This window comes from Prionailurus viverrinus, chromosome A1, assembly GCF_022837055.1.
Source record: "Prionailurus viverrinus isolate Anna chromosome A1, UM_Priviv_1.0, whole genome shotgun sequence".
Taxonomy (NCBI): domain Eukaryota; kingdom Metazoa; phylum Chordata; class Mammalia; order Carnivora; family Felidae; genus Prionailurus; species Prionailurus viverrinus.
Genome location: NC_062561.1, coordinates 227,391,706 through 227,418,056, shown reverse-complemented (window position 1 = coordinate 227,418,056; position 26,351 = coordinate 227,391,706). Strand labels below are relative to the sequence as shown.

General features: G+C 45.4%; 1 protein-coding gene across 1 annotated transcript in view; it reads right to left on the bottom strand.

Moving 5' to 3' along the window:
* The window catches only part of RETREG1 (reticulophagy regulator 1), a 129,558-nt gene extending 103,334 nt beyond the window's left edge, over positions 1-26,224 (bottom strand). Inside the window, exon 1 of the mRNA XM_047851420.1 lies at positions 25,865-26,224. Coding sequence (XP_047707376.1) covers positions 25,865-26,157 — 293 coding nt within the window. The 5' untranslated portion in view covers positions 26,158-26,224. The remainder of the gene's footprint in view (positions 1-25,864) is intronic.
* Between the last annotated feature and the right edge of the window lie 127 nt (positions 26,225-26,351).

Genomic DNA, 26,351 nt, shown 5'->3' with positions numbered 1-26,351 from the left:
GCTACCCAGGCATGGATGTGCTTGTTTAAATACCCAATTAATAGGGGAAAAAACCTACTACCTCTTTTTAAAATTAAAATATCACTGTCTGATACATGTATTTCTTTTAGCTGATGCTGGATATAATTTCTGTCTGATAAAGGATATTCCAATTTTGGAAACCAAGGCAAGTAAACATTATATGTGACAACTATAATATCCACAGACACACCATGAGAAACAGTGCAAATGATAATTCAATGTTTTATATATATATATACATATATATGATTGCATATACGTAAAAACACCCCATTTATTTTATAAAGACATACTATATGGATGAGCTGCTTTGGAAAGGTAAAGTTCCAAATCGCTACGTGCACTTTCCTTTAGCAAGCTGTGTCCAGTTTCTACATCTCAATGAGATGACTATTTTTAAAAATACCACATTGCCCAGGTGACTCATGTTTAGCTTGTGACGATTAGAGCCCATGGACGGCTGCTAGCCATGCTCATATAGCATCATGTCGGATTCACTTTTAGACTGGCTGAATCTGTTTGCTTTCTTCTTACTGTTTTCTTATTTCTCCTCTACTTTCTGCTCTTTCATTCTCTGATTCAGCAGCAATTTTAATCTGGTTTTCAACCAACCTACTGCCATAGTCCACTTGGCTTAGTTGGGATGGTTTACCAGTCATCCTCGTAGGAATGAGTCTCTACTCTGCTCTTTGGGTCAGCTAAGAAATAAGACTCCATCCAGGGGTGAAGGAGAGTGTAAGGAAAACAGGTAGAGACCCAGAGAAAGCCTAGAAGATTCTAAGGATCTAATGGTGAAAGAAAGAAGGAAAGAAAGAGGAAAAAGGAAGAGAAGAAAAAGAAAGAAAGAAAGAAAGAAAGAAAGAAAGAAAGAAAGAAAGAAAGAAAGAAACACAGAAAGTAGAAGAGGCTGCAGGACCCCCTAAATTATGTCCATGACTTTAAGTAAAAAGTTTCCTATCAAATTATGGGCTTTGACTACTGTCAAGTTAGTCTGCACTCACTGCTCATTGCCAGGTGACAGTCAGATGCTCTATGAAGATGCCCAAAAAGGGAAACATCAGGCTGGGAGCTAAATTATCTCAGGTAACCCATCATTGTAGCTTGTTGTGCGTGGCTCATTCAGGGCCACCACTGTTCCTTGTCCTTTATGGATTGTCAAGCATTCCACATGCATGTGGGGCCCTGGAGGTGCCTACTCAGCCTGGGCAACGGGAGGGAGCCACAGCACAGTGGACAGGGCGGCCGGAGCGCCGGGACAGGCACTGGGCTCTGTGGCCGACGTGATGGAGAAGGACGTGAAGGTACCAGAGCTACCTTCTGTGGGCTCTACTCAGCGGCTAATTACAAATCTCTTTTAAAAATTTCTTTCCTAGCTGTGTATCCATTTGACAAGGAAAGCCTAACTATGCCATTTCTTCATGGCCAAATAAAATGGCTCAACAGGCTAAATTTGTCATAAAGCAAATAAAAAAAGAACTCACAAAGCAAACAAAAAGCTTCTGTGGTTATGAATGAAAAGGATACTATTTAGTGTGTTCCATGTGTAAAACTCTAACCCTCACTTCTGGGCACAGAATAACCCACTTTGTCTCATGAAGCGAATGATGTCAATAGCAAAAATACAAAGTGTTTGTCTTCAAGGAAAGGGAGTCTATGTACAAAAACACTGGAAACCTCCATAGTTATAAGGTGGGAATTAATCGGTAGTATTTGCTTTATAAGATAGAGATCTGTTTCCCTTTGCTGAAATATATATAACTCCAGACTTTGCCTAGACAGAGTCCTCTATGATGTTGGCTTTATGTGATACTATGGTGGCTCAAATCATAAAAGGGCCTAAGACATAATGATTTATCCAACATTATTCCAAGTCCAGATCATCACATTTTGCTGGCACATAGTTCTGTCATCTTCTCAAGACTTAGGCGTATGGGTAGCCATCTTCCTTAATATCACAAAATTCTGAATCTCAACGAAAGTTGGCTTTCATTTTTCCTGGCCTTTTATACTGATCGTGCAAAAACGGTGTCTGAAAATGCTTTGTGAAATTAAATTATGCCCAATTAAGGGGGGAGAACTGCCAAATAACCATGACTCACTGAATTATAAGATGAAAATACATCCCAATTTCAGACCTGTTTAAACATGCATGTATGCTGGGGAGAGGGAAATACATTTCTTAAAAGTCAACAAAATATATAGTTTCAAATAATTTGGAAAGAAAGAGGGTAATCATGAAGTGAAGTGAGATAAAGTAATGACTATTAATTATAAATCGAAGACTCAATAAAACTCAGAATACTTTGTTTCTAGAAAAGTACTTTAGGGGCGCCTGGGTGGCGCAGTCGGTTAGGCGTCCGACTTCAGCCAGGTCACGATCTCACACTCCGTGAGTTCAAGCCCCGCGTCAGGCTCTGGGCTGATGGCTCGGAGCCTGGAGCCTGTTTCTGATTCTGTGTCTCCCTCTCTCTCTGCCCCTCCCCCGTTCATGCTCTGTCTCTCTCTGTCCCAAAAATAAATAAAAACGTTGAAAAAAAAAAAAAAAAAGAAAAGTACTTTAGCTATGAGCAAAAATAAAAAGTGAATTAGAAGCAAGAGAGAAGAGAAAAATGAAGGAAAAAAAATAAAGGAATGAGCCGCTTTCTGCAGGGAGATGGGACATTTTGGAAGACACCCACAGGCAGAGAAACATTGGGTCTTAGCCATCAGAAAGGGTATGCTGCAGGGGAGGAGGGAACTAGGCGGTCTCTAGCAGAAAACGGTGGTGATAATCCAGTGAATTCAAGGAATGTGCCAGGTCAGCAAGGCACTGGTGATGAAATACAAGGACAGTGGTGGGCAGCAGCATGGAGCTTGCGTTCTTGAGCCCAGAGAATGGGAGAAGCCAAGGGCATAGCTGGAGTGGCACCAAATCCATGTGAGGTCAAGGCAATGTGAAATCAGGTCTGTTCCACTCCTGCTTTGGAACTAGGAGAAAAGCCATGAGCAAGTCAAACAAGGAGAACCCGGGCGCGCGGTGGGGGGGTGGGGGAGGGGGAGGGGGGCGGTCAATGGGTTCTTTACCTCCACCTAGTGGATGGTATCTGCCAATTCATACTGCCTAGTTACTGCAGCTCAGAAGCAGGGGACTCTCAAGCAGGGTGGGTGACTCAGTCTGTGCAGCGCACCCCAGCTGGGTCACCAGCAAGCTAAATACTACCAGGTTCAGCCACAGAAAGGAACCAAAAGAAGAAAAGACAGACCTGATCAAAGTCATGCATTGCCACGGAGCACAGGAGTATTAAGAGGGAAGAAGGGAAGATCTCTCAAGGTGTTTCTCATTCAAACCTTCTCTGAATCCATGAACTCAAACATAATTGATCCAAATATCAAGCTGAAATTTGGGGCTTCTTCCTTCATAAATAAACGCATATATTGGGTGCAAGGCATAGGGCAGGTGCTCTAAAGGTTTCTAAGAAGAATAGCTCTTAAGCGAGGCCAGACACACACTAATGAATTCAGTGAACCTTTATGGGCACACCCAAGAAAGAAATGAACTGATGTGTAATGAGAACCTACCATATACTAAATATCTTCACATTGCTATCTCATTTAATGCTCTTAAACAACCCGACAAAATAAGATGTATGGCGATATATTCATAAATAGAGTAGGCTGGAGCAGTGTGCCCCAAACCACGCAGCCTGTAAGTCTTATTGACTTATTGAGTCCATTTACACATTCTATTTACATGCCATTTATAGAGCCCTTTGGCACCTCACTTTAATCAACTGATCTAAAGCCCCAGAATGTTCTAGAGAGCAGAGTTGAAAGAACAATTGTCACATGAGCTCCTGCCTTTCAAATGACCATTCAGGAGTGCCTGGCTGGCTCAGTCGAAAGAACATGTGACTCTTGATCTTGGGGTCATGAGTTTGAGCCCCACATTGGGTATAGAGATTACTTAAAAATAAATAAACTTTAAGAAATAACAAATGCCCATTCAGTTGTGGTCAACCACGCATCAGCTCATGTCCACATTCAAGAGCCCACCCCCAACGTACCTGAACCTTTCTAGGGCCCCAAAAAGAATCCAGCCACTCTGCAGTTCCAAGACTGAGGGCACTGTCACAGCTGCAAATGACCCTTTTCTTTCTCCATCTCCTTTAGCCAAAAACTCAAGGGTGCAAATAGCTGGACCTCAGTCCCACGCCTCCATGTGGCACCCACCCTGCCTTGGTTTCCGTTCTGTCCGTCAGCCTGGTTCTCCAGCCCATCGCTACCCTGCTCCTTCTCCTCTCCTTCCTCACAGGGAGCCCTGCCTGGGCTCTGCCTCCCTAGTTCCAGCCAATCCCTTCTCTGGTGAACGAATCTTCATCATAGCCTAATAGCCTAGCGTAGACCTTAATACTTCATCATTCACCCTTTTCACCCCAGTAGGAGAAGTAGACTAAAATAGTGAACCTTTCCATATCTTCTTAATGTGGAATCAATTAATAAAACGCAGCAGGTGGATAAGTGAAATACACAAACGTCAGAGACGACCGCCCCAAGCTCACTTCAAGAGCTCAAGTGCCACAATAATGAACTGAAACGGCCCAACTTGTTAAAAGTGAATTTCTGGACGTGCTTGTTTTTAATGCTTTTCACCTTTGGCCAAAGGGAGCCCTAACATGGGAAGAATGAGAGACCCAGTGGATGAGTCTGTAACACTTTACAGAAGCCACCCCCTCCAACACATTCAGTTTAACACCTCACATGGGGATGGGGCACCTGGGTGGCTCAGTCAGTTAAGCGTGTGACTTCAGCTCAGGTCATGATCTCCAGGTTCGTGAGTTCAAGCCCAAATGGGGCTCTCTGCTGTCAGCACGGAGCCTGCTTCAGATCCTCTGTCCCCGTCTCTCTCAAAAAAAAAAAAACAAAAAAAAACAAAAAAAAAAAACCCAAAAACCTCACATGGGTGACCCAGAAGGTGCTGTCTTTACAGCTTTGTCCATTCCCTGTCCCCTCTCTGTGCCCACAAGGGCAGTACACAGTGGTAGATACAACCCTAACAATTTTCTCTAATTAAACAAGGGAGACAACAAAAAGTTGTCCCTTAGCACAGCCCTCACCAAACTCCAATGGAAAACACAGGTGTCTCCTGATAATTTCACCTGAGATGCCCAAGGCCATATTAACTCTCCAAACAAGACAGACAATACCCATGAAAAACAATGCAAGGAAGAAGAATACAAAATCTAATAAGGAAGATGACAGTTTCTCATTAAGCTCTCCAAATGTGTCTGTGTTTATAACATTTGATGTTAAACATGACCAATAAAACACCTCTCTTCATCCACAAACATAGTGGGTAAGCACTGTGAGCCCGGAGTAGAATATGATCTACATTTCAATCATGAGCTTGCATTTCAATCAGATGACCCTTGAGTGGGAGGTAAGCTGAGCCTACAAACCATAGAGATGCCCTCTGACAGTCAATAACCCATCTTTTAAAAACCACCCAGCCATGCAGTCAGCGACATCAGAACTTCGAAGTTGCCATACCCAAAAGGAATTGGCTATTCTGATCCAGGAGGATATAAGTTCTTTAGCAAAAGGTGTTTGTTTTCAGAAGCCTGGCAAAGGCCCAAGAATAAATCAAGATGCCACCCTGTGAGGGGGCTCACCCTTGGCCACCGTGGCGCTGAAAAGCAGTCTCCTTGGCAGCCTGAGACCACATTAGTCCACCCCGTGGCCTCCGAGGGTAGTCTTTTCCTCTCATAGCACTCATCCTGATTTCTACTTGTGTATCGATTTGCCTGTTCATTTATTTCCCAAACTACAAGTTATAGGAGGGAAGGGGCCATGCTCTCCTGCTGGCCGGTGCCACTCCAGCACTAGGTCATGAGCCAGCTGACAGCAGCTGCTCAACTAATACGTCGTTGCATTGTTGTTCACTCAATATTTCTTTCATGAACGAGTCAGCTACAATAATTAAGTAATCATGGATGTATTAATGTAATCATTTACCACGAATTCCCTAAAGCACACTATCATAACACTAACAGCTTGCCAAAATGGAAAAAAAAAATATATGGGAAGCATCAAAATTTCTGTACAATTTGGAAGACCTCTTGGGGAGCAATGGATAGCATGGATGGCCCTTGGACCTCTACTTAGATCAATTTTTATTTCTTTAAGGGAAGATCTGGCTTCTCATAACCTATTGGAAGTCAGTCTGGCAGTCCTAATACGCCACTGTGCCAATGCCCTGCTGCAATGATGTGGTTGCTGAGGTCAAAGAGGACGATGCCCTGGCCAATTGATGCATCGTCACTCCAGAGGAGTGGTCGCAGATGTACCTCCCTCAAGCCTAAGCAGACATGCTCACGATGAAAGCCACACCAATGCCCACCATAGGTCCGGGCTTCTTTCTGGGCACTTGGGAGTTCTAACTAGAAGCCAAAGATCAGCACTGACATCCTAGGGACTTTAACCCAAGAATGTTTCTTTTGCTAACAGCCATGATCTCGAATGCCCTACGCACGTGGCAATCATGGGCTCATAAGCCTTAAGACACCCACCTGACTGTACCAGGTAATCCCCCGACACAGCAGAGATTCCGGGGCAGCTGAGAGCTGGCAAATAGACAGAATCCAATGTTGCAGTCATACGTGGCATTAATACACAAATTCAGCTATATTTAGTGATGTTATTTAAAGCAAAAAATTTTCATGGAAATGATTGTTGTCCATTTTGATAAAGGAAAGCTAGTGTTCACTAGTACTAGTGAATTTTTAAAAAGCAATTTTTATATCATATTTTCCATTCCCATTGGATTTTATTTTAAAATCTATCCAGGGGGGCACCTGGGTGGCTCAGTCGGTGAAGCGCCGGACTTCAGCTCAGGTCATGATCTCATGGTTTGTAGGTTCAAGCCCTGCATTGGGCTCTGTGCTGACAGCTCAGAGCCTGGAGCCTGCTTCAGATTCTGTGTCTCCCTCTCTCTCTGCCCCTCCCGCGCTCACCCTCTGTCTCTCTGTCTCTCTCAAAACTAAATAAACATTTAAAAAAATTAATTGATCCTAACAAACAGAATCTGAGCTGAAAATAAAACGTCATTGTTGAGTATCTTTAAATATTTAGAGATCATTTTTAACAAAAAGTTGAAAGTTAATATACCATTTTCTCATAAACTACAATAATAAGTAAAGTCTCTCACCAGAAGTTTTTGATGTTATACATGATATCAATGTAGCTGTTGTCCCAATTTTACTGAGACGGTATTTGGAAGTTAAAGTCAAAAGGCGCCCCAAGAAAATACATATTCCTAGAAAGATGTAGAGCTCCACGGTCAATACCCTGTGACACGCCCATTCAGGGTACAGGAACTCAACTGCAGAGAGAATTTCATATAATGTCCTTCCTCCAGCTTCTGAGCCATTTCCTTCTCATAGAAAGGTGGATTTGGGTTTTATGCACTTGTGAGCAACTGAGCCCCAGATGAGCGACTGACCACCTTCTGACTCATGGTGGAATCCTCTCAGACTCCCTAAACCATGCTGCTCAGAAGGACAACTTTGGTCTTTATTTTTCTATTTTGTTTTCATTTCCCATGAAACCTTCAGTTTTTTCACGAACGGAGTGCATGCATGTTTTTTGTTTGTGAACAAGCAGGAGAGCCTGGTGAGAAAAGGTCAGCAGCTCTTTCGAAGACCTTTTAGTCATAACAACAACAAAAGCCCTAAGTTATGTTTGATAACTAATGTATATATTAAAGTGACTCTACGTTCACAGGTCTTGTTAGTGTTGTAGCAAACGCAAATATCAATCTGTAATTCAGGAACATATAAAAACACGTTCCCTTTGGGGACGCCTGGGTAGCTCAGTCGGTTAAGCATGTGACTCTTGATTTTGGCTCAGGTCATGATCTCATGGTTCGTGGGATCAAGCCCCACGTCGGGATTCTCTCTCTCCCTCTCTCTTTGATCCTCCCCGGTGCATGCTCTCTCTCTCTCTCTCTCAAAATAAATAAACCTTAAAAAAAAATTTTAAATGTTTCCTTTGAATAGTAGATGCATTTTCAACTGACAAGAATTCTTCCTACAAAAGGTTTTCTAGGATGAACTTACCCTCATCATTTGAAAGAAGGCTCTTTTCCCATTAGCTGGATACTAAACACCTTGTTTCAGGGAGACCTAGTCGAATGCAAGCCGTTACTACTGACAGAGGAAGTTCTCTTTTGTCAAAAGCAACTTTTGACAAACTCTAGCTCATTTGGTGGTGGGTAAAGACAGAAGCATGAAGTCTAAAGCAAATGTCTGAAGCTCACTGCCGGGAGCTTCTGAGGGTCCTGGCAAATCGCGGGGAGGCCGGTCAACACACTCACTCCAGATTCCCAAGCCCCCAAAGACGCGGTTGGATCAACAGAGCAAAATCTCCACACCGACCTGCAAACCGCCATCGGTGATCCTGGCACTTGGGAGCGTTATTACTTTGCCTTCCCAGGTTTCCTCACGCTCCCGGTTTCAACACGTAGTGGCCTACAGCTTTGAGAAAAAGGGGTCAGGAGGCTGTGACATGGGTCACGCTGTCACTGGCTCATGGTGGAGCACTGGGACTCAGTTTCTTCATCTGTGCAATGAGGTGGTTAAACTGGAGCAAAGATCCTCTCCCTTTGATTTTATTACACAGGTGCCTGCTTTTGAAAGGCTCTAGCTGCTAACAAAATAAATAGCATGGCTTACTGGGTCAAAGCTACTCCCACTTGACCATAGACATGAGCACCTTCTTTGTAACACCGAAAACAGGTTGGTACCTTCAGAGAACTAGGGGGCTCAGGGTCCCAGAGGATTCCAATAGATTCATTCCATCCACCTTTGGCTGAAATCTGCTACTCTGGATGCACATTTCTTGCAGTGCTCCACGGCCGAGCAAAACACAGGCAAAAGTGCCACGGTGGCCGTTTAGAAGCTGACAAGCAGGAATTGGCACCTATGGAGCGTTAAGCTCCAGCCCAAATCTAAAATGTAAACGGCACCGACGCTCTCTCAACTCAGTGCCTCCGGTCTGTGCCGGGTTGGGATATTTGTTTTGAGCGCTGTGCTAACGAGATCAAGGCATGAATTCTCTCCACCTTTTGGTTCTCTTAGGCTCAGCCTCTTCTAGGATCTCATGTGTTCACACAAAGCCAGGCCGCTTGCCAGGCCTGACACCCAGCCCTCCCCCTCCCATCCCCCCGGGGGACGACTGACTCAGCAAAGCCTACAGCATCCAGCCAGGGAAGCCTCCCGGCACCACTCCGGGGAGAGCGGGGGCCCACTCGTGCTGTTTTCTGAGTGAGTACCCACTGGACGCACACAGAAGCCCTGTGTGCAACTCCATCCGCCTAGAGAAAGGACTACAAAAGTCATCCGCAGCTTTTACGAGGCAAACAAACGCTGAGTTCTGAAAGTATGAAAGCCGAAAAGAAATGCTTTAGGCTTTCCCCAAGACCTGAAGCACGGGCAATTACTACACAGCAGGCCAGCCGGCCGCCCGCTCGCCTAAACACCACAAACCATAAATCAAGCAGCCAGGCCAGCCACAGATCGCCTATGAGAGACCAGGCGTTGGAAAGGCATTCGTCTGCTCAAAAGCAACACTGGGATGGAGCAAGAAGACAGGGAAGCTGAGGCTTCAAAACTGGAAGGGGAAATTGTTCCCAACCCAGAACTCTAATCCAAGCCAAACTAGCAACCAGCTGAAAGGGTGGGGCGAAGATGCTTTCTGCACACACGTTCGCAAAACATGTGCTTCCTTCGTGATCTAAGCTGGGGAATGTGTTCTCTCGCAACAGAAGAATTCACCAAGAAAGCATCTAGTAAGAGAAAAAACAAAAACAAAAACAAAAGCAAATGAAGAACTCACAATTAACATGAGAAAATCTTAAACTACCTTGAATGTCCTCAAGAAGAAATGGGACCTCCCTGTTCAGGCTGCTAACTTTCCCCTGACCCCATTTGTAGCATGGATCCAGTAACAAGAGGCTTTACCCCAGGAGAGAAGGAGCAGGTGACGTGCAGAAGTCCTACGGGGACAGCAGGCCCAGGGCACAGTGACACTAGACTGGAACGGGAGGGTGGGGGCTCCAGCAGGGATGGCTCCTGCTGGAGAGGGAACTGAAATGTCAGCCTGATACATCTGCCCTTTATCAGAAGTTTTCTAGAAATGTTGGAGAGTTAAAAAGACCGAACAGAGAGTAACAGCATAATAAAGTTATTCCAGAAAGGAGCTATAAATGTGGCATTCCCCTTCACTCGTGGATGAACAATGCTTGCACACAGTGACTGAACCCCAAATTGTGGCATCCTGATAGTGGATGGAGGAAGGAAAGGTGTATATGTGGGTTGGGGTGAGAGCAAAAAATGTCTTGGATAGCTAAGTCAAGAAACGGCATTTAAAAAAAAAAAAAATCTGTGGAGCACCTGGGAGGCTCAGTCGGTTGAGCATCCGACTCTTGGTCTCAGATCAGGTCCTGATGCATGCGTCATGGGATTGAGCTCCACGCCAGGCTCTGTGCTGACCATGGAGATGCTTAAGATCTCTCCCTGTCTCTCTCAAATTAAAATTAAAAAAAAAAATGTAACTTTGGTGACTGATGTTAACCAGGCTCACTGTGGTAATCATTTTGTAATATATACAAATATCAAATCGTTATGTTGATTACCTAAACCTAATATGTTCTATGTCAATTACACTTCAGAAATTTTAAGGTATTGTTTATAATTGTAAAGGGAAAAAAAAGGAATGGCATTTAAAGGATCTTATTTAGAAAAGCCTAAACAGAACTAAAAAGCAGAAAACTAACAATAGCTGCCTTGAGAAACAGGACTGGGGAACTGGGGAGAGGCAGGGCGAGAGACTGCTGTTTTTTATTAAAAGTCTGTTGGCGTTAATCAGAGAAAGAAAGCGTGTTGGTGTGTATACAAAAAAAAAAAAAAAAGGCCGCTCCCTGATTTTCATGTGCATGATTCTCATCATTACTACATATTCTTTAATTATAGGGTTTTTTCTTTGACCTGGAGGGTATTCAACAAAGTTTTAATAAGTTTCTAAGAATTAGAACAAACACACAGAAAAATAAAATACCTACAGGTTGTGCAGGTGCCATGGAAAATACAGGCAGATCCGCAATTGAAATTAACAGAAGACCCAGCGGGACGACTCACGGAGGAGTTAAATACAAGCCTGAGAAGGGGTGGCCCTGGGGCCCAGAAGAGCTGCAGACCATCAGGCTTTGCACGTGAGCCAGAGAAGCAGGACACATTGGGCTCTCCTGACCTCATCTCGTGCTCCTCCACTGAAGACACCACCATTGGGGCGCCTGGGTGGCTCAGTGGGTTGAGCGTCTGACTTCCGCTCAGGTCATGATCTCAGGGTCTGTGAGTTCGAGCTCTGCATCGGGCTCTGTGCTGACGGCTCAGAGCCTGGAGCCTGTTTCAGATTCTGTGTCTCCCTCTTTCTCTGCCCCTCCCCTGCTCATGCTCTCTGTCTCAAAAATAAATAAAAACATTTTTAAAAATAAATAAATAAAGACACCACCGTCTGGAACGCCCAGGTGGCTCAGTCAGTTAAGTGTCGACTCCTGATTTTGGCTGAGGTCATGATCTCACAGTTCAACAGTGCAGAGCCTGCTTGGGATTCTCTCTCTCTCTCTCTCTCTCTCTCTCTCTCCCTCTCAAAATAAATAAATAAACATAGACAACAACAAAAAAAGACATCACCATCAATGTCAGCCCAACCCCACCCAGGGCATGGCAGAATGCTACTTAAAGACGCCTGGGTGGCTCATTTGGTTGAGCATCTGACTTCGGCTCAGGTCATGATTTCGAGGTCCATGAGTTCCCGCCCCACGTTGGGCTCTCTGCTGACAGCTCAGAGCCTGGATCCTGCTTCAGATTCTGTGTCTCCCTCTCTCTCTGCCCCACTCTGGCTCTCTCTCTCTTTCTCTCTCTCTCTCAAAAATAAACATTAAAAAAATAAACAAAAAATAAAGACAAGGTATCATTTCCCAAACACTAAGCAAGATGTACATTCTAAAGTACATGTTTTAGGTACAGTAATCAGTGGTGTGGCCATCTGAGAATTTGCAAGAGTCCACTTGACATTTTACCTAGAGAAAGAGCCTCCCTGAGTCAAGAGGGCACACACAGGAGGGAAATGAAATATGATAAAACTGGACCATCTGACATCTCAGAGAAATGCACAACCTGTTTTGGTAATTCATGCCTCAAATGGAATACAAAGGTGGCCAAATGGAGCTGTGGATGAGGCCATGGTTGGTACTGAAACGTTACTGGGAAAAATAAATGAACTTCTTTCCCTAAAGCAGGCATTTCCGGCTATGTGGGAGGCAGCTGATGTTTTAATTTGAGAAGTAAATTAACTCTGTCCTGGAGACAGGAGGGATAAGTCATATAAAATCATGTCTCATTTTCTATTTCAATCTCCCCTTGTGGTAGAGTCTAGTTTATTGAGGGAAGAACATACAAGAAGCCCAGTTAAAATACCAGGGCTGGTGCCACATATGGTCACATTGGGGGCAAGCAACTTAAAAGCCCTGAGCCTCAATATCCCTCCTGTAAAATGGGGCAATGATCCTTTGCTGGGTGGTGTGAGAATTCAGTAAGATACAAACCACATCAAGTGCCCAGCAGAGTCCAGTAAATGGTCACTGTTAAAATCAATGACCACTGCAGGCATCACAAAGTGAGATCACGCAAGGCTACAATACCGTGCACCAGAATTTGTCAGATGAAACCTGCCTTGTTCCACAGTAGCCGGATCGGTTTATCTAGAAAGCCAGTGAGCCTGGGTGGCCACAGCAGGAGTGAACTCTCTGCTCCACCTGAGGTGATCTTTCCCATGAAAGGGTCGGCCAGCTGGCTGCCCGTAGGCCGGTGGCTCCTGCTCCTTCCCCAGTTCCAAGGCTCCATCTGGACCGTGCAAGTGGCCATACCTGGCCCAATGTGTTTCACCTGGGTATTGCCACCTTTGTTCCCGAGACAAAAAGATTTCCTTCCCCAATAAACAGAAATCTGTAGAGAAAAAAAAAGCACTAGAGAGAATATTTCAGAAAAATCTTTGAAAATAGTTAAGCATTTTATGCTTCTAAAGGCATGTCTGGAGGCACCTGGGTGGTTCAGTTGGTTGAGCATCGCCTCTTGATTTCAGTTGTCATGATCCCAGGGTCGTGGAATCGAGCCCTGCGTCAGGCTCCATGCTGAGCATGAAGCCTGCATGGGATTCTCTCTCTCCCTCTCCTTCTCCCTCTCCCCTGTCCCCCACCCCTCTCCCCTGTTCAAGTATGCTCCCTCTAAAAATAAAATTAAAAAAATAAAAAACAAAAGCATGTCTTCAATGATACAAGGATACCATGATCTCACTTCTTTAAGCAAATGGAAAATATCCCTCAAAATACTTACTGTTAAACTAATACACATTACTAATTACACATTAGTAATGTGGGGTGACCATATTGCTAAATTTGGTACTATTTCATTTTAAAAAATGCACCCTAGGGGGCGCCTGGGTGGCTCAGTTGGCTAAGCATCCAACTCCAGTACAGGTCATGATCTCAGGGTCTGTGAGTTCGAGTCCCGCATCAGGCTCTGTGCTGACAGCTCAGAGCCTGGAGGTTGCTTGGGATTCTGTGTCTCCCTCTCTCTCTGCCCCTCCCCTGCTCACACTCTGTCTCTCCCTCTCCTTCAAAAATAAATCAACATTAAAAAATTAAATTAATTAATACTGCACCTTGAAAAAGGGGGCAAAGATGAAAACACAGGAATCTGATAAAAATAAATTCACCAAAGAAATGCCAAACATAAATAAAGCCAGGAAAACAATGCAATTGAGCATCTATCTCCCCCAAACACAATCATTTGTGATTTCCTGATATCCTTCCCCACGAAAGCTCTAGCCAGCCTCACACTCCATCAATGTCTTCAATAGTTCCTCCTCCTCCTCCTTCAAAGGGAAATCGGCCCCCACTGCACACTGCCCCTGGCCACCTCCAGTTCAGGCCTGTCCACCTTGCCCATTGTCCTCAGGCATCACAGGAAGAGGTGTCCTTCCAAGCCCAGCCCCCTGGGGCTTCCCCAGAGCCCCCTGTGTCACTTTTCCTGCCCCAGGTCATCAACCTTCCTTCCTACTGCCTCCAGCCCCACAAATCCCAGTGTCCTTGGGAGAACCCGCCCAGGCGTCTCATGGAGAGGACAGGGGTAGGACTCTACAAGAGTGCAAATAGAAACAGCTAACATGCAGCTTCTGACATTCACACAGGTTATCTCCACAGGCACGAAAGCCCGACATTCGAGAGTGGGAATTTCTGGAACTGCTCAAACTCTTGGCCAAGTCGGGAGCCAGCCAAGTTGCAAAGTGGCCAGGAAGGCAAGGCCAGGAGGACGGAAGAGAGAATCAGTCCCTTCTGCTGTGACTTGAAGGCCAGGCTCCTGCAGACACGGGTCCCACTGGGGCCAAGAAGGAGCACTTGCACACGGAATGACCTGGACGGTTATCTGCCCGGCACCTCTCTCTGGGCCCCGCCGTGTCCCAACGCTCCTGCGAACGGGGCTCCTTTTGGGCACCCACCTTGCCAATGACAGTTTCCTCAACACTGTCCTCCAGGCCCTCCTCTCGTTACCCAGCAAGTGCTCCCCCTGGGAATTCCCAGCTACCCAAGCCTGCACCCCCACACACCCGAATCTGTACTGCGACCTTCTGTCCCCCGGGCATCAGCCCATGGAGCGAACCCCACAGGGACTTACTTGGACTTCATCTGGTGGCCCAAAGGCACATCCAATTTAACATCCCAAAACTGAGGTCACCCTCTTCCCCCATGGCCCCAACCCGCTGAACCTCAGGGTCCCTCATACTGGTTCACGCCAGCCCCTCCTCACCTACCCTCGCAGGCCCGCCGGTCCTCTACCACTTTCTTCCCACCCCCAGACCACTCAATCCCCCCGATTATACCTCCAGAGTCCCCCGAAGCCATCTTCTCCCCCCCACCCCCACCGCCTCTCCTCACCACCACGTGCCTCGGTGAAACTCCTCACTAGCCTCGGGCCCCAGGCTCTCGCTCCCCTCCTTCGTCCAGGAGGGCTCAGGAAAAGCCAAAATGCAGAATCTGGCACGGCTGCAGCACCGAGTTCACGCCAAACCAGTGGTGTCTCCCCCGTGCTCACCCAGCTCCCACCGCACGGGGCTCCTTGCTTTTCTGCTAACACCTCAAGTCCACCTCCCTCAGGGCCTTGGCACACACCCTTTCCTCTGTCTGGAACATTCCCAGAAAGGGAGCTAGCTGCCTGGATCATTCCCGGACTCGTTCTTCAGGTGTCTGTTTGAGGTCATTCCTCTGAGATGCCCGCACTGACCGCTTCAGCCAAGTAGCACCTCCTTGTCACTCCTTGTCCCTGCTTCAGTTTTCTCCATCGTGTCCAGCTTCTTCTAGCATTTTGAGTAGTTGTTGCCTTTCTTCTGCTATTCCCACCACTGGAGTACAAGCTCCGTGAAAAAGGGAGCCCTATACGTACATATTTTGTGCCCACTCTTACATCTCCAGCACCTAAAACAGTGGCGGTAGACAAAGATTTGTTGAATTTTTGCAGGGAGGTTTTGGAAGAAAGGGTCCAACATGACGGTATTTACATTAGAGTAATAGACGGAAACTGCTTGTTAGATATGGTCCAAATTCCTCCGCACAGTCCAAGAGTAACCCCTTCACAAACCGGCTCCAACGTTTCTCTTTCCTACCCCACCTCTGGGTATTCCCCAGAGCACATAAAACAACTCTTCCCTCCCCTCTGGTCTCATCCTGTCCCCTCTTCCTTTTCTTTCTGTCTCTTCAACTATAACAGTGAGCAGTGATGAGTGCCACTGTGTGCCCCGTTCAAGCTCCCATGAATTAACCTAGTACCTAGTACCTAAGAGCTCTTCGATAGGTATTAGTTCTCTTTGACTTCTTAGGTACTGACCATTCTGCCTCCTGCCCCGGCCCCAGACCCCCTCATTCAGGATCCAAGGAAGTTCTTTCTATTGCTTCTTCCTGGCCCATGTGTGCTACCTCAGCGTGCACAGCATAACCTTGCATTAGAATTGTTTCCTTACTGGGGCCGACTTTGGCTCAGGTCATGATCTCGCGGTCCGTGAGTTCGAGCCCCGCGTCGGGCTCTGTGCTGCCTGCTCAGAGCCTGGAGCCTGTTTCAGATTCTGTGTCTCCCTCTCTCTGACCCTCCCCTGTTCATGCTCTGTCTCTCCCTGTCTCAAAAATAAATAAAATGTTAAAAAAAAATTAAAAAAAAAAAAAGAATTGTTTCCTTACTAATCTGTTTCTCGCACCAGGGGTCAAAATGCGTCTTAATCATCACTGCATTCCCAGTGGCTAGTAATAATGATACACCTCATTTATTTGTACTCATTTGGATCAATCCAGCAATTTAAAAACAGTCGTGCACAACAGGACAAAAGGGAAAAAGGAGAGTAGCAGAAAGAACCTGAGGTAAAGTTATCGCTCAAATAGCATAAGCCTAAAATTGTGCAAAATGACTAAAGACGAGGTGTGTAGTTATTAAAGAGGAAACCCTGATGGGCTTTCTAGGAGGAGTATCAATCTGGTTAAACCAGCCCCATTTCTTAAGTCCTCAACCCCAAGTTCCCGGTGCTAGTGTACTAAAGTCTGAGAAAACAGCCTCACGCGGGATCTCACGAGGGGCCGCTGGGTCTAATAATAAGCACATGAGACCACCACTCAAGAAATGTTTGCTAAATGCCGAATACAAAAAAGTCCATGACTATTTTCAGGGAACTGAAGCCTCTTCTATTTTGCAAGACCTCTCTTAAACTAGCCCCACCCTATCTAAGCTTGGGGAATACTCTCTAGTTCAGCTCAGTTCACCACACCTTTTGCACATCTAACAACGTTTCCCATCCCACGCTGGTTCCAGGCATCAAGAATAATAATTTTTATTCGTGTTCCCCAGGATGGACCCTCAGCGTGAGGCAGGTGAGTCTCCCCAGGCTGAGAGCATCAGGTACTTAGACCTCATTTATTCCTGGGTTTGTCCTACATGGAAAACCCTGATTGTTATTCTTGCTCGTACAATTATAGCTCTCTTTTTAGGTCTATACGATAATTCGTGCAGAGCTTTCATTAACTATTCCAACCCTCCTGATCTCCGCTATTCCTAAGCTGTAAGGCTCTGGAGACCGTGGCATACAATTCAGACCTGCGGTGTAGCGTTTCAATCAGTTCACTGAAGCAGCCATGCCTCCTAAACCAGAGTGTAAACTCTCAGAGACAAACAGAGACCTGGGGCTTCTCGTATACCCACTGGGCCCACACCACGTAGGCCTGGAGCAGACACTCATCTGTAGCTGCTGACTGTCCAGGTGGAACAGAGATAAGGTGGGGAACATGAACTAGACCAGCTAAGACTCAACAAAATCCCTCCTGAAAGCAACATTCTTCCAACACAGTTATTTTTGCCCTATGGTGAAATCATTAAGTCTGTAATAGTATAAAATGGAAGCCCTAATTGTCGGCTCCCACAATCCTCTATTACTCTCTCGAGTAACACAGTAAAACAAAACACAAACCAAAACAATACTAAATTGGCGGAGAGAGGGCATGGCTTCATGACTATGGTCTAGGATTATGCTATTCAATATGGTAGCCACTAACCATATGTGGCTATTTAAACTTAAGTGAAATAAAATTACAGTTCTTGAGTCAAACTAGCCACATTTCATATGCTCAACCGTCACAAGAGGCTACCACACCAGGCAGCACAAATGCAGAATATTTCCATCACTGCAAACATTCTATTGAATCACACAGGTCAAAGTCATCCTTGATAATTCAGTTAAACTCCTATGAGCCTGTTTCCTCCTGTGTAAAAAGAGAACAGTACCTCCCTCGTCGAGTTGCTCTAAGATTTAAATAAAGTGCTAAATGTGAATGTCCTTAATTTTGGTAGTTATAGTTTGACAAACTATAACTGTATAGTCATATATATATGTATACGTGTGTGTGTGTGTGTGTATATATACACATATATATGAGAATCTAACAATTGTCAATAATAGTTGCTGTCAAAGGGGGTTACTATCAATTAGAATAAAGAAATTCTTGTCTCAGGCTATGTGAATAAAGGAGGCTGTCGGGGGGGGGGGGTGGGTACACACTGCTCAGACCATCTCAGGAATGCTGCATTCAGGAGGAATACAGATAAACTGAAGCATGTACAGAAGAGTCTGGAGAACAGTGAGGGAAGGAGCCCAGAATTTCTCAGTTGGGAGAAAAAAGACTCGGTAGGAGTAAGAAGAGAATGCGGCTTGCAACAAAGGATTACTCTAGAAAGTGGGGTGTGGATCTTGGGCATCTGCAGAAGTAATCAAAAGGTAGGTTGACTCAACTCATTATAAGGAAAATATTCACTTAGAGTTGCCGCCAATGGAAACGCTGCCTCATGGACAAGACGGCTTGTGATCCGGGAAAGTGCTCAAATGCAGTGATTCTCAAACTGAGTGTATAGAGAGTCATTTGAGGAGCTGGAGAAAATTCAGATGTTTTGGTCCCACCTCCAGGGATTCTGGTTCAGTAGGTGTGGAGTCGAGCCCATAATCTTTGTCTCTAACAAGTGCCCAGGTGACGCCCTTGATGATGCCAGTCAGAGACAACTCTCTGAGAGGGCACGACCCCGATGCAAGCTGGAAGAACCCACAGCGACGGGACAGGGGGGCTCTTGAAAGCAAGTGGGAGTTGGACTTTGCAACCTTCCAAACCAACTCTTGAGGACAGTGCTGCCAGGGCTCTCAGTGGGTCCCGGGCATTCTACACAGCACAGACGCCTGGCCTGAGAAAACCCAAAAGGCAGAGTCCCATGTGCCTCTTGCCAGGTATACCCTAGCGTAGTCCCCTCAAGCAAATCCCTTTCTCGCAGTTTGACTATTTACAGAAATGGAAGGGAATGTCACCACGCAACGCCAGAGGCCCTGAGGAAAACGGCCTGTGCAGGGACTGTTCTGTATGTCATGGGCTCCAACCGTGGGTTCAAAATGAAATCACATCAGGGTGGCTTTCTAGGCTGCAGAGGTAGAATGTGCCTCAAGAGGATGGCCGCATTGTAAGGCATTCAATTTCAGCACTTCCAGCAAGGAAGTGAAGAAGATGGGCATTTGGTCCCATCACTTAACTATCCAAGGCAACACAGCCACGCAAGACACGGGTCAGACCTTGCCCCTGTTCTCACCGAAAAGAGACATTTCACACAAAGATCTGGACCCGAATTTTTTACCAGTTTTTTTAAAAAAATTTTACGTTTATTATTGAGAGACAGAGCATGAGCATGGAAGGGGAAGAGAGACGGGGAATCTGAAGCAGGCTACAGGCTGAGCTGTCAGCACAGAGCCTGATGTGGGGCTTGAACTCACAAACCAGGAGATCATGACCTGAGCCGAAGTCAGACGCTTTACCGACTGAGCCACCCAGGCACCCCTCCAGTTTTATTCATAACAGCCAACCCTGAAAAGAACCCAAATGAACATCAACTAGCTAATGCTCAGACAAATTGTGGCAAACACCTTAAGTGGATACCGGGCAACAATAAAAAGGAAAAAACAAAAACACAACAGGGATGGGTCTCAAAACTTTACACCAAGTAAACAAAGCCAAACAAAGGCATCATATTATATTGTATCACTTACATGAAACTTTACGGAAGATAACTCTAATCTATGGTGACATAAAGCAGATCAATCCCCAGAGGTAGGTACTGACAGGAAAGGGAATCAGAGAAATCTTTTGGATTGATGGAGTATTCTAGATATTTTTTAAAAAAATGTTTATTTGGGGGCGAATGGAAGCAGGGGAGGGGCAAATAAAGGGGGGCAGACGATCCTAAGTGGGCCCTGCGCTGACAGCAAAGAACCTGATGTGGGGCTCGAACTCACAAACCGCGAGATCATGACCTGAGCCGAAGTTGGATGCTCAACCGACAGAGCCACCCAGGTGCCGCGGAATGTTCTAGATCTTAATTGCTGTATGTGCATACACAAGCATATACATCTGGCTGTACACTGGAAGTGTGTGCATTTTATTGATGACAGTATACTGCAAAAAAGTTAATTTTTAAAAACAAAAAAATGGGTATTTTCTGCTTTATTGTGTTCATTCTATTTTATGTTGTGCTTAAAAGTGGTGTCCTTCAGCAGCATGCAGAAGAATGAAACTAGACCACTTTCTTACACCATACACAAAAATAAACTCAAAATGGATGAAAGACCTAAATGTGAGACAGGAAACCATCAAAACCCTAGGGGAGAAAGCAGGCAACAACCTCTTTGACCTCAGCTACAGCAATTTCTTGCTGGACACATCTCCAAAGGCAAGGGAATTAAAAGCAAAAATGAACTATTGGGACCTCATCAAGATAAAAAGTTTCTGCGCTGCAAAGGAAATAATCAACAAAACTAAAAGGCAACTGACAGACTGGGAAAAGATAATTGCAAATGGCACATCAGATAAAGTATCCAAAATCTATAAAGAACTTACCAACCTCGACACCCAAGAAACAAATAATCCAGTGAAGAAATGGGAAGACATGAATAGACACTTTTCCAAAGAAGACGTTCAGATGGCCAACAGACATATGAAAAGATGTTCAATGTCACTCATCATCAGGGAAATACAAATCAAAACCACACTGAGATACCACCTCACGCCGGTCAGAGTGGCCAAAATGAACAAATCAGGGGACTATAGATGCTGGCGAGGATGTGGAGAAACGGGAACCCTCTTGCACTGTTGGTGGGAATGCAAACTGGTGCAGCCGCTCTGGAAAACAGTGTGGAGGTTCCTCAAAAAGTTAAAAATAGATCTACCCTATGATCCAGCAATAGCACTGCTGGGAATTTACCCAAAGGATACAGGAGTGCTGATGCATCGGGACACATGTACCCCCAATGTTTATAGCAGCGCTTTCAACAATAGCCAAATTATGGAAAGAACCTAAATGTCCATCAACTGATGAATGGATAAAGAAAATGTGGTTTCTATATACAATGGAATACTACTTGGCAACGAGAAAAATGAAATCCTGCCATTTGCAGCAACGTGGATGGAACTGGAAGGTAATTTATGCTGAGTGAAATAAGTCAGAGAAGGTCAGATGCCATATGTTTTCACTCATATGTGGATCTTGAGAAACTTAACAGAAAACCATTGGGGAAGAGAAGGGGGAAAAAAGGTTACAGAGAGAAAGGGAGGGAAACCATAAGAGACTGTTAAATACAGAGAACTGAGGGTTGAATGGGGGGGGGGGGGTAAGGGAGAGCGGAAAATGGGTGGTAGGCATTGAGAAGGACACTTGTTGGGATGAGCACTGGGTGTTGTATGGAAGCGAGAAATCGTGGGAATCTACCCCAAAACCCAAGAGCACACTGCATACCGCATATTAGCCAATTTGACAATAAATTATACTTAAAAGAAAAGTGGTGTCCTTGATTGCCTCTGCGAGGAAACTGGGTAGCCAGGGACAGGCGTGGGAAAGAGATCTCCAGGCTGTTTAGCCTTTTGTACTTTTAAACTTTTGAACTGTGCAGCGGTATTAGCGTTTTCTTAAAATAAATAAAATTTAAAATTAAGAGAGACAATTTTAAAAACATGTCCTCTGTTGGTAAAATGAGGAAGACCCAGCCCTGAGACTACTGGGCTGGTGCCCAATCTATTTCAGGTTGTGGAAATCCTGCTTCTCGAGACACGCACTATATGGGGTCTACGTTTTATCAAGCTCCTCTGAGCCGTGAGAGCATACCATTTCTTAAGCATTATTTAGCATTCTAGCATTTTTCATAAAATACATCATAGATAAGAACACGTGCACGGGTTTAAAATAATTAGAATTTTAATGCCATGTAACTACCACCTGAGTCAAAAAATAAAACGCTGCCTGTGCCCCAGAACTTTCTATGTGTCCCTCTGTGGTCATACCTTCTCACTCTTCCCAGGCATAAACATTTTGTTGATTTTAGGGATAAGAGTGTCTTTCTAATCTCCTATGTGCATGGCCCTAATCAATACTGTATAGTTTTGCACATTCTAAAACTTTCAAGAAACCGGATCATCCTACATGTATTGTGTGATTCTTCTGACCAAAGTGATGTTTGTAAAATTCATCTATATTGTTGCCTATAGCTGTAGTTTATGTTCATTGTGATATAGTCTTTTATGATCGGAAAACATGTACCAAAATTTACTTACCCGTTAACATATTCATGGACACTGACTTTTTTTGGGGGGGTCCCCATTGTCTATAGAAAAAACAAGTTCAGGGGCGCCTGGGTGGCGCAGTCGGTTAAGCGTCCGACTTCAGCCAGGTCACGATCTCGCGGTCCGTGAGTTCGAGCCCCGCGTCAGGCTCTGGGCTGATGGCTCAGAGCCTGGAGCCTGTTTCCGATTCTGTGTCTCCCTCTCTCTCTGCCCCTCCCCCATTCATGCTCTGTCTCTCTCTGTCCCAAAAATAAACGTTGGAAAAAAAAAAATTAAAAAAAAAAAAAGAAAAAACAAGTTCAAACACATGGTCTGACATTCGAGGTGACCACCGCCCCCAAACATGTGTCCCAAACAACTAGCCAGTCTCATCTCCTTATTTTCTCTACCAACCACTGTGTGACTGCATGAAAACACGAAGTACAAGTTCTTAAGGTTGAAATGCTTTTGACCATATGTTAGATCTACCCCAATCATTCCTGTCCGTCGGGGTCTCGTTCAAGCATGATTGCCTTATGAAGAGCCACAAGCTCTTCCATCCACTTTGCTGTCACTCCCCCCAAACTGCATCAAGTGAACTACTTTCTGATTCTTCTCTTACGCTTGCTTCACGCAACTTACTGTTATACCCATTGGTTAGAGGCATCTCTCAGACTTTGTGCTTCTGGTTCACAGCACGAAAATCTTGCAGATTTTACACATGCAGGTAAAAAATGTTAGAGCTTTTGAGCCCAAACTCAAAATCATGAAAGCTACAGCTCACATCAAGTACTAAACCATTCAAAGAAAAATATTTTTAAAAAGTGAACTTCCACAAAAATGAAATAACACCAATTAAAGAGAAAACATCATCACCATCGCTTAAGATTAGGGTTCCTTACTTTGAACGCTGATCTGTTTTTCTCACGAAAAATACCAAATTTGAGAGTCCCCAGGACACAATGTTAGAGCATCACATAATTTAAGATGACTTGATAAGCACACTATTTAAAGAATACAGTGACTGTGAAAATTGTTTTAACCCCAAAAGCAACAGAGGGGGATAAAACATCAACAGTTTAATGAAATTAATAAATGGGTCAGAAATTGCAATTAGTAAGTATTTAAGAATTTAAAAAGCAGGACAATTATCTTTCTGTCAAAGAAAACATGCACAGAATGTAGATAATGCAAACAGGAGAAGAAATAAAACAGAGAAGCAGAAAGCTGTAATTGGACTGAATGCCTGGCCACTGTTTACCTGTCCATCAGACTCATAAAAATAGATGGGGGTGCCTGACTGGCTTGGTAGGTAAAGCATGCAACTCTTCATCTCAGGGTCATGAGTTCAAGCCCCACGCTGGGCACAGAGCTTACTTAACTATTGCTTTTAATGGATGGAAGACATCACTCCAAAATAACACCAAATATGCCTTTCAATTACTTTATGCAAAAAACATTCTCTTCAATGGCTGTTATTAAAAATATATCAAAAAAAAATGTTTACAACTTACTCATTAGGCTAAAGTTGTTAATATAAAGAGTTCCTACAAAAAATAGGAAAAAGCCCAATAGCACAACTAAAAATATGGACAAAATATATACACATACAAAATATATATATTTATAAATACATAAATAGATAATGCAAAGAAAAGATAATTATAATGGATCTTGAACATGAGAAAAACTGCTCAATCCCAGAGAAATGCAACTTAATGCCAAATTGGGACACACTGTTTCACCTACCTGCTTTTTAAGATCAAAAAGTTTGGTATAACACTTTGCAAAATTAGAGAGGAACAGGCAGTCACCCATATTGCTGGCTGGAGTTTAAATTAATAGAATTCCAAGGACATTCTACAATGATATCCATCAAAATTACACATGCACATTCTCTTGGACCCAAAAATTAAACTTCTGGGACTCTTTCCTACAGAAATGCTTTCACATATGCAGAATAATGCGTGTCAAAGGCCATTAGCTATAACACTAAAATAGCAGAAGTTTGGAAATTATCTCGCTCGGTCTGTTAGGAGACAGGTTAAATAATTTGTAGCATCCTAATGATAGAATCCTATGCAGTTGAAAAAGAATAAGTGATTGCCAAGACATAGGAGAAGAGGAATAGCCCAAATAGTATCTCACAATTTGTGTAGAATATTGCCTATTTGCTAAAACATGCACAATCTGGAAAGCTACAGAGGAAACCGTATCATTGGTTGCCTCTGAGAGAAAACTGGGTAGCCAGAGACAGGCATAGCAAAGACAACCTCGAAATGTGTATCATTTTGTACCTTTAAACGTCTGAACTACGAGGCTATTAACTTATTTTTTAATAATAAGTACAATTTGAAAAATGAGGGAAACACAGCCCTGAGATTATTTGACTGTGGCTCCATATAGCATAATACAATATATCCTCCTTTTTTGAGGCCTTACAAAACTTTATAACAGGATAAAGAAATTTGGAATAAACAGTAGAAACACACACAGCTAGGATACCCAAAGTAAATTCACATTCAAGGACCCTGGTAAGATATCGCTCATTTTAAGAGGAAACCAGGACTGGTACAGATCAGTAGAGAAATCTTCAAGTTGCTCTGGTTAACAAAGAAAATGGCAGACTGTGTATGTTTTGGTTACTTTATATCCTAACTTTAAGGTTAAGAAATCTATGTCGTGTAACCAGGTATCTCCTGCCAAACCCCTGCTTATCCTGCACTGGTGTGGATCATGCTTGTTATGAGGACACAGTTGCAAACAAAGAACGCTTTTCTCCACCCCCCAGCAGACTGGTAACAGAGGAACGGCACGTCCTTCGGTGAAGGAGTGAGACACTTTCCCTGTCCTTACTGGTGAAGGGCTCTTTTTGGAGAGACAAACCTGTTGATCAGGGGCTTTTCAGAGAACATTCCTGTGTGTTCTATCTGTACATCACCTGAAAATACGACTGTTTTCCACACTGTGCGCACCTGGGTGGCGGGGGGAGGGGGTGATGTACCTAATCCACCTGTTTGCCTCCTGTTTTCTCATCAGGGAGTTAGTTAAGAGAGTAAACCCAACCCTCCAGGGAATGGAAAAACAAATCATTCAGTGCCTATCTCAGGTGGCTGATGAAGGCGGCGCAGTCTTGAGCGTGTACCTAAGCTGGTCCAGACGCCTGCTCGGGGTGCGAGAGCGAATACAAGTTCAAGCACGTCTGCACTGGCATGGTTTTGGCAAGCAGGTGAAAACCCGTGAGTTTTCGAAAGCAAAGGCCCAAGTTTCCGGGCACGCTCGGCACACCTGTAGGTACAGGTGCTTGCGGGCCAGCCGACCGCCTCCCATGCCAGGGTGGATACACACACGGAGGGTGACAACTGTGTTTGTAGCGAAGCGCTTCTGCAGGAAAGTTGAAGTGTGTGTCTACCTGTTCGAGAAAGGTGGCCCCGAAAGTGGGGCAGGGCGGACACTTCCGTCGCAGGGCTCAGCGTGTACAACCCCCCCCCCCCCCACACACACACACACCGCGCCCGGGGCGCCCCCTCTGCCCGCTCCCGGGCGCCCCAAGGTCACCTGCCCTCCTGGGCGTCCCCACCCAGCCCGAGCTCTCACCAGAACAGCAGGTTGGCCGCGACGAAGCCGAGCAGGCTGCGCAGCGGCCTCTTCCAGCTCAGGAGCTCGTCGGCGCGGCAGCCCAGCCACAGCACCGGCTCCCCCAGCAGCCAGGTCACGGCGGCGGCCACCCCGCCGGCGGCCTCCTCCACCTGTCGCCCCGCGACGACCGCCACCGCCCCTTCCTCCCGCGCCTCCTCTCCCTGCTCCTCCGGGGGAGCCCGGGGCGGCTCCGCGGCAGCCGGGGCCGGGCATCCCTCCGCGGCGTGCTCCGGAGGCGCCGGGCTCGCCATCTTCGGCCGCGCTTGCGGGCGGGGACGGGCGCGCGCGCGGCGCGTCCGGGTGTCGGCGCGGCGAGGGCGGCGGGTCCCCGCGCGGGGCGCGCACCGCGGGGCGCCGGCGGCTGGGTGCCTCGTGACGTCAGCCCCGGCGGCGGCGGCGGCGGCAGGGGCGCCTCCCGGGGGAAGTGGGTGCGGCCAAGCTCGCG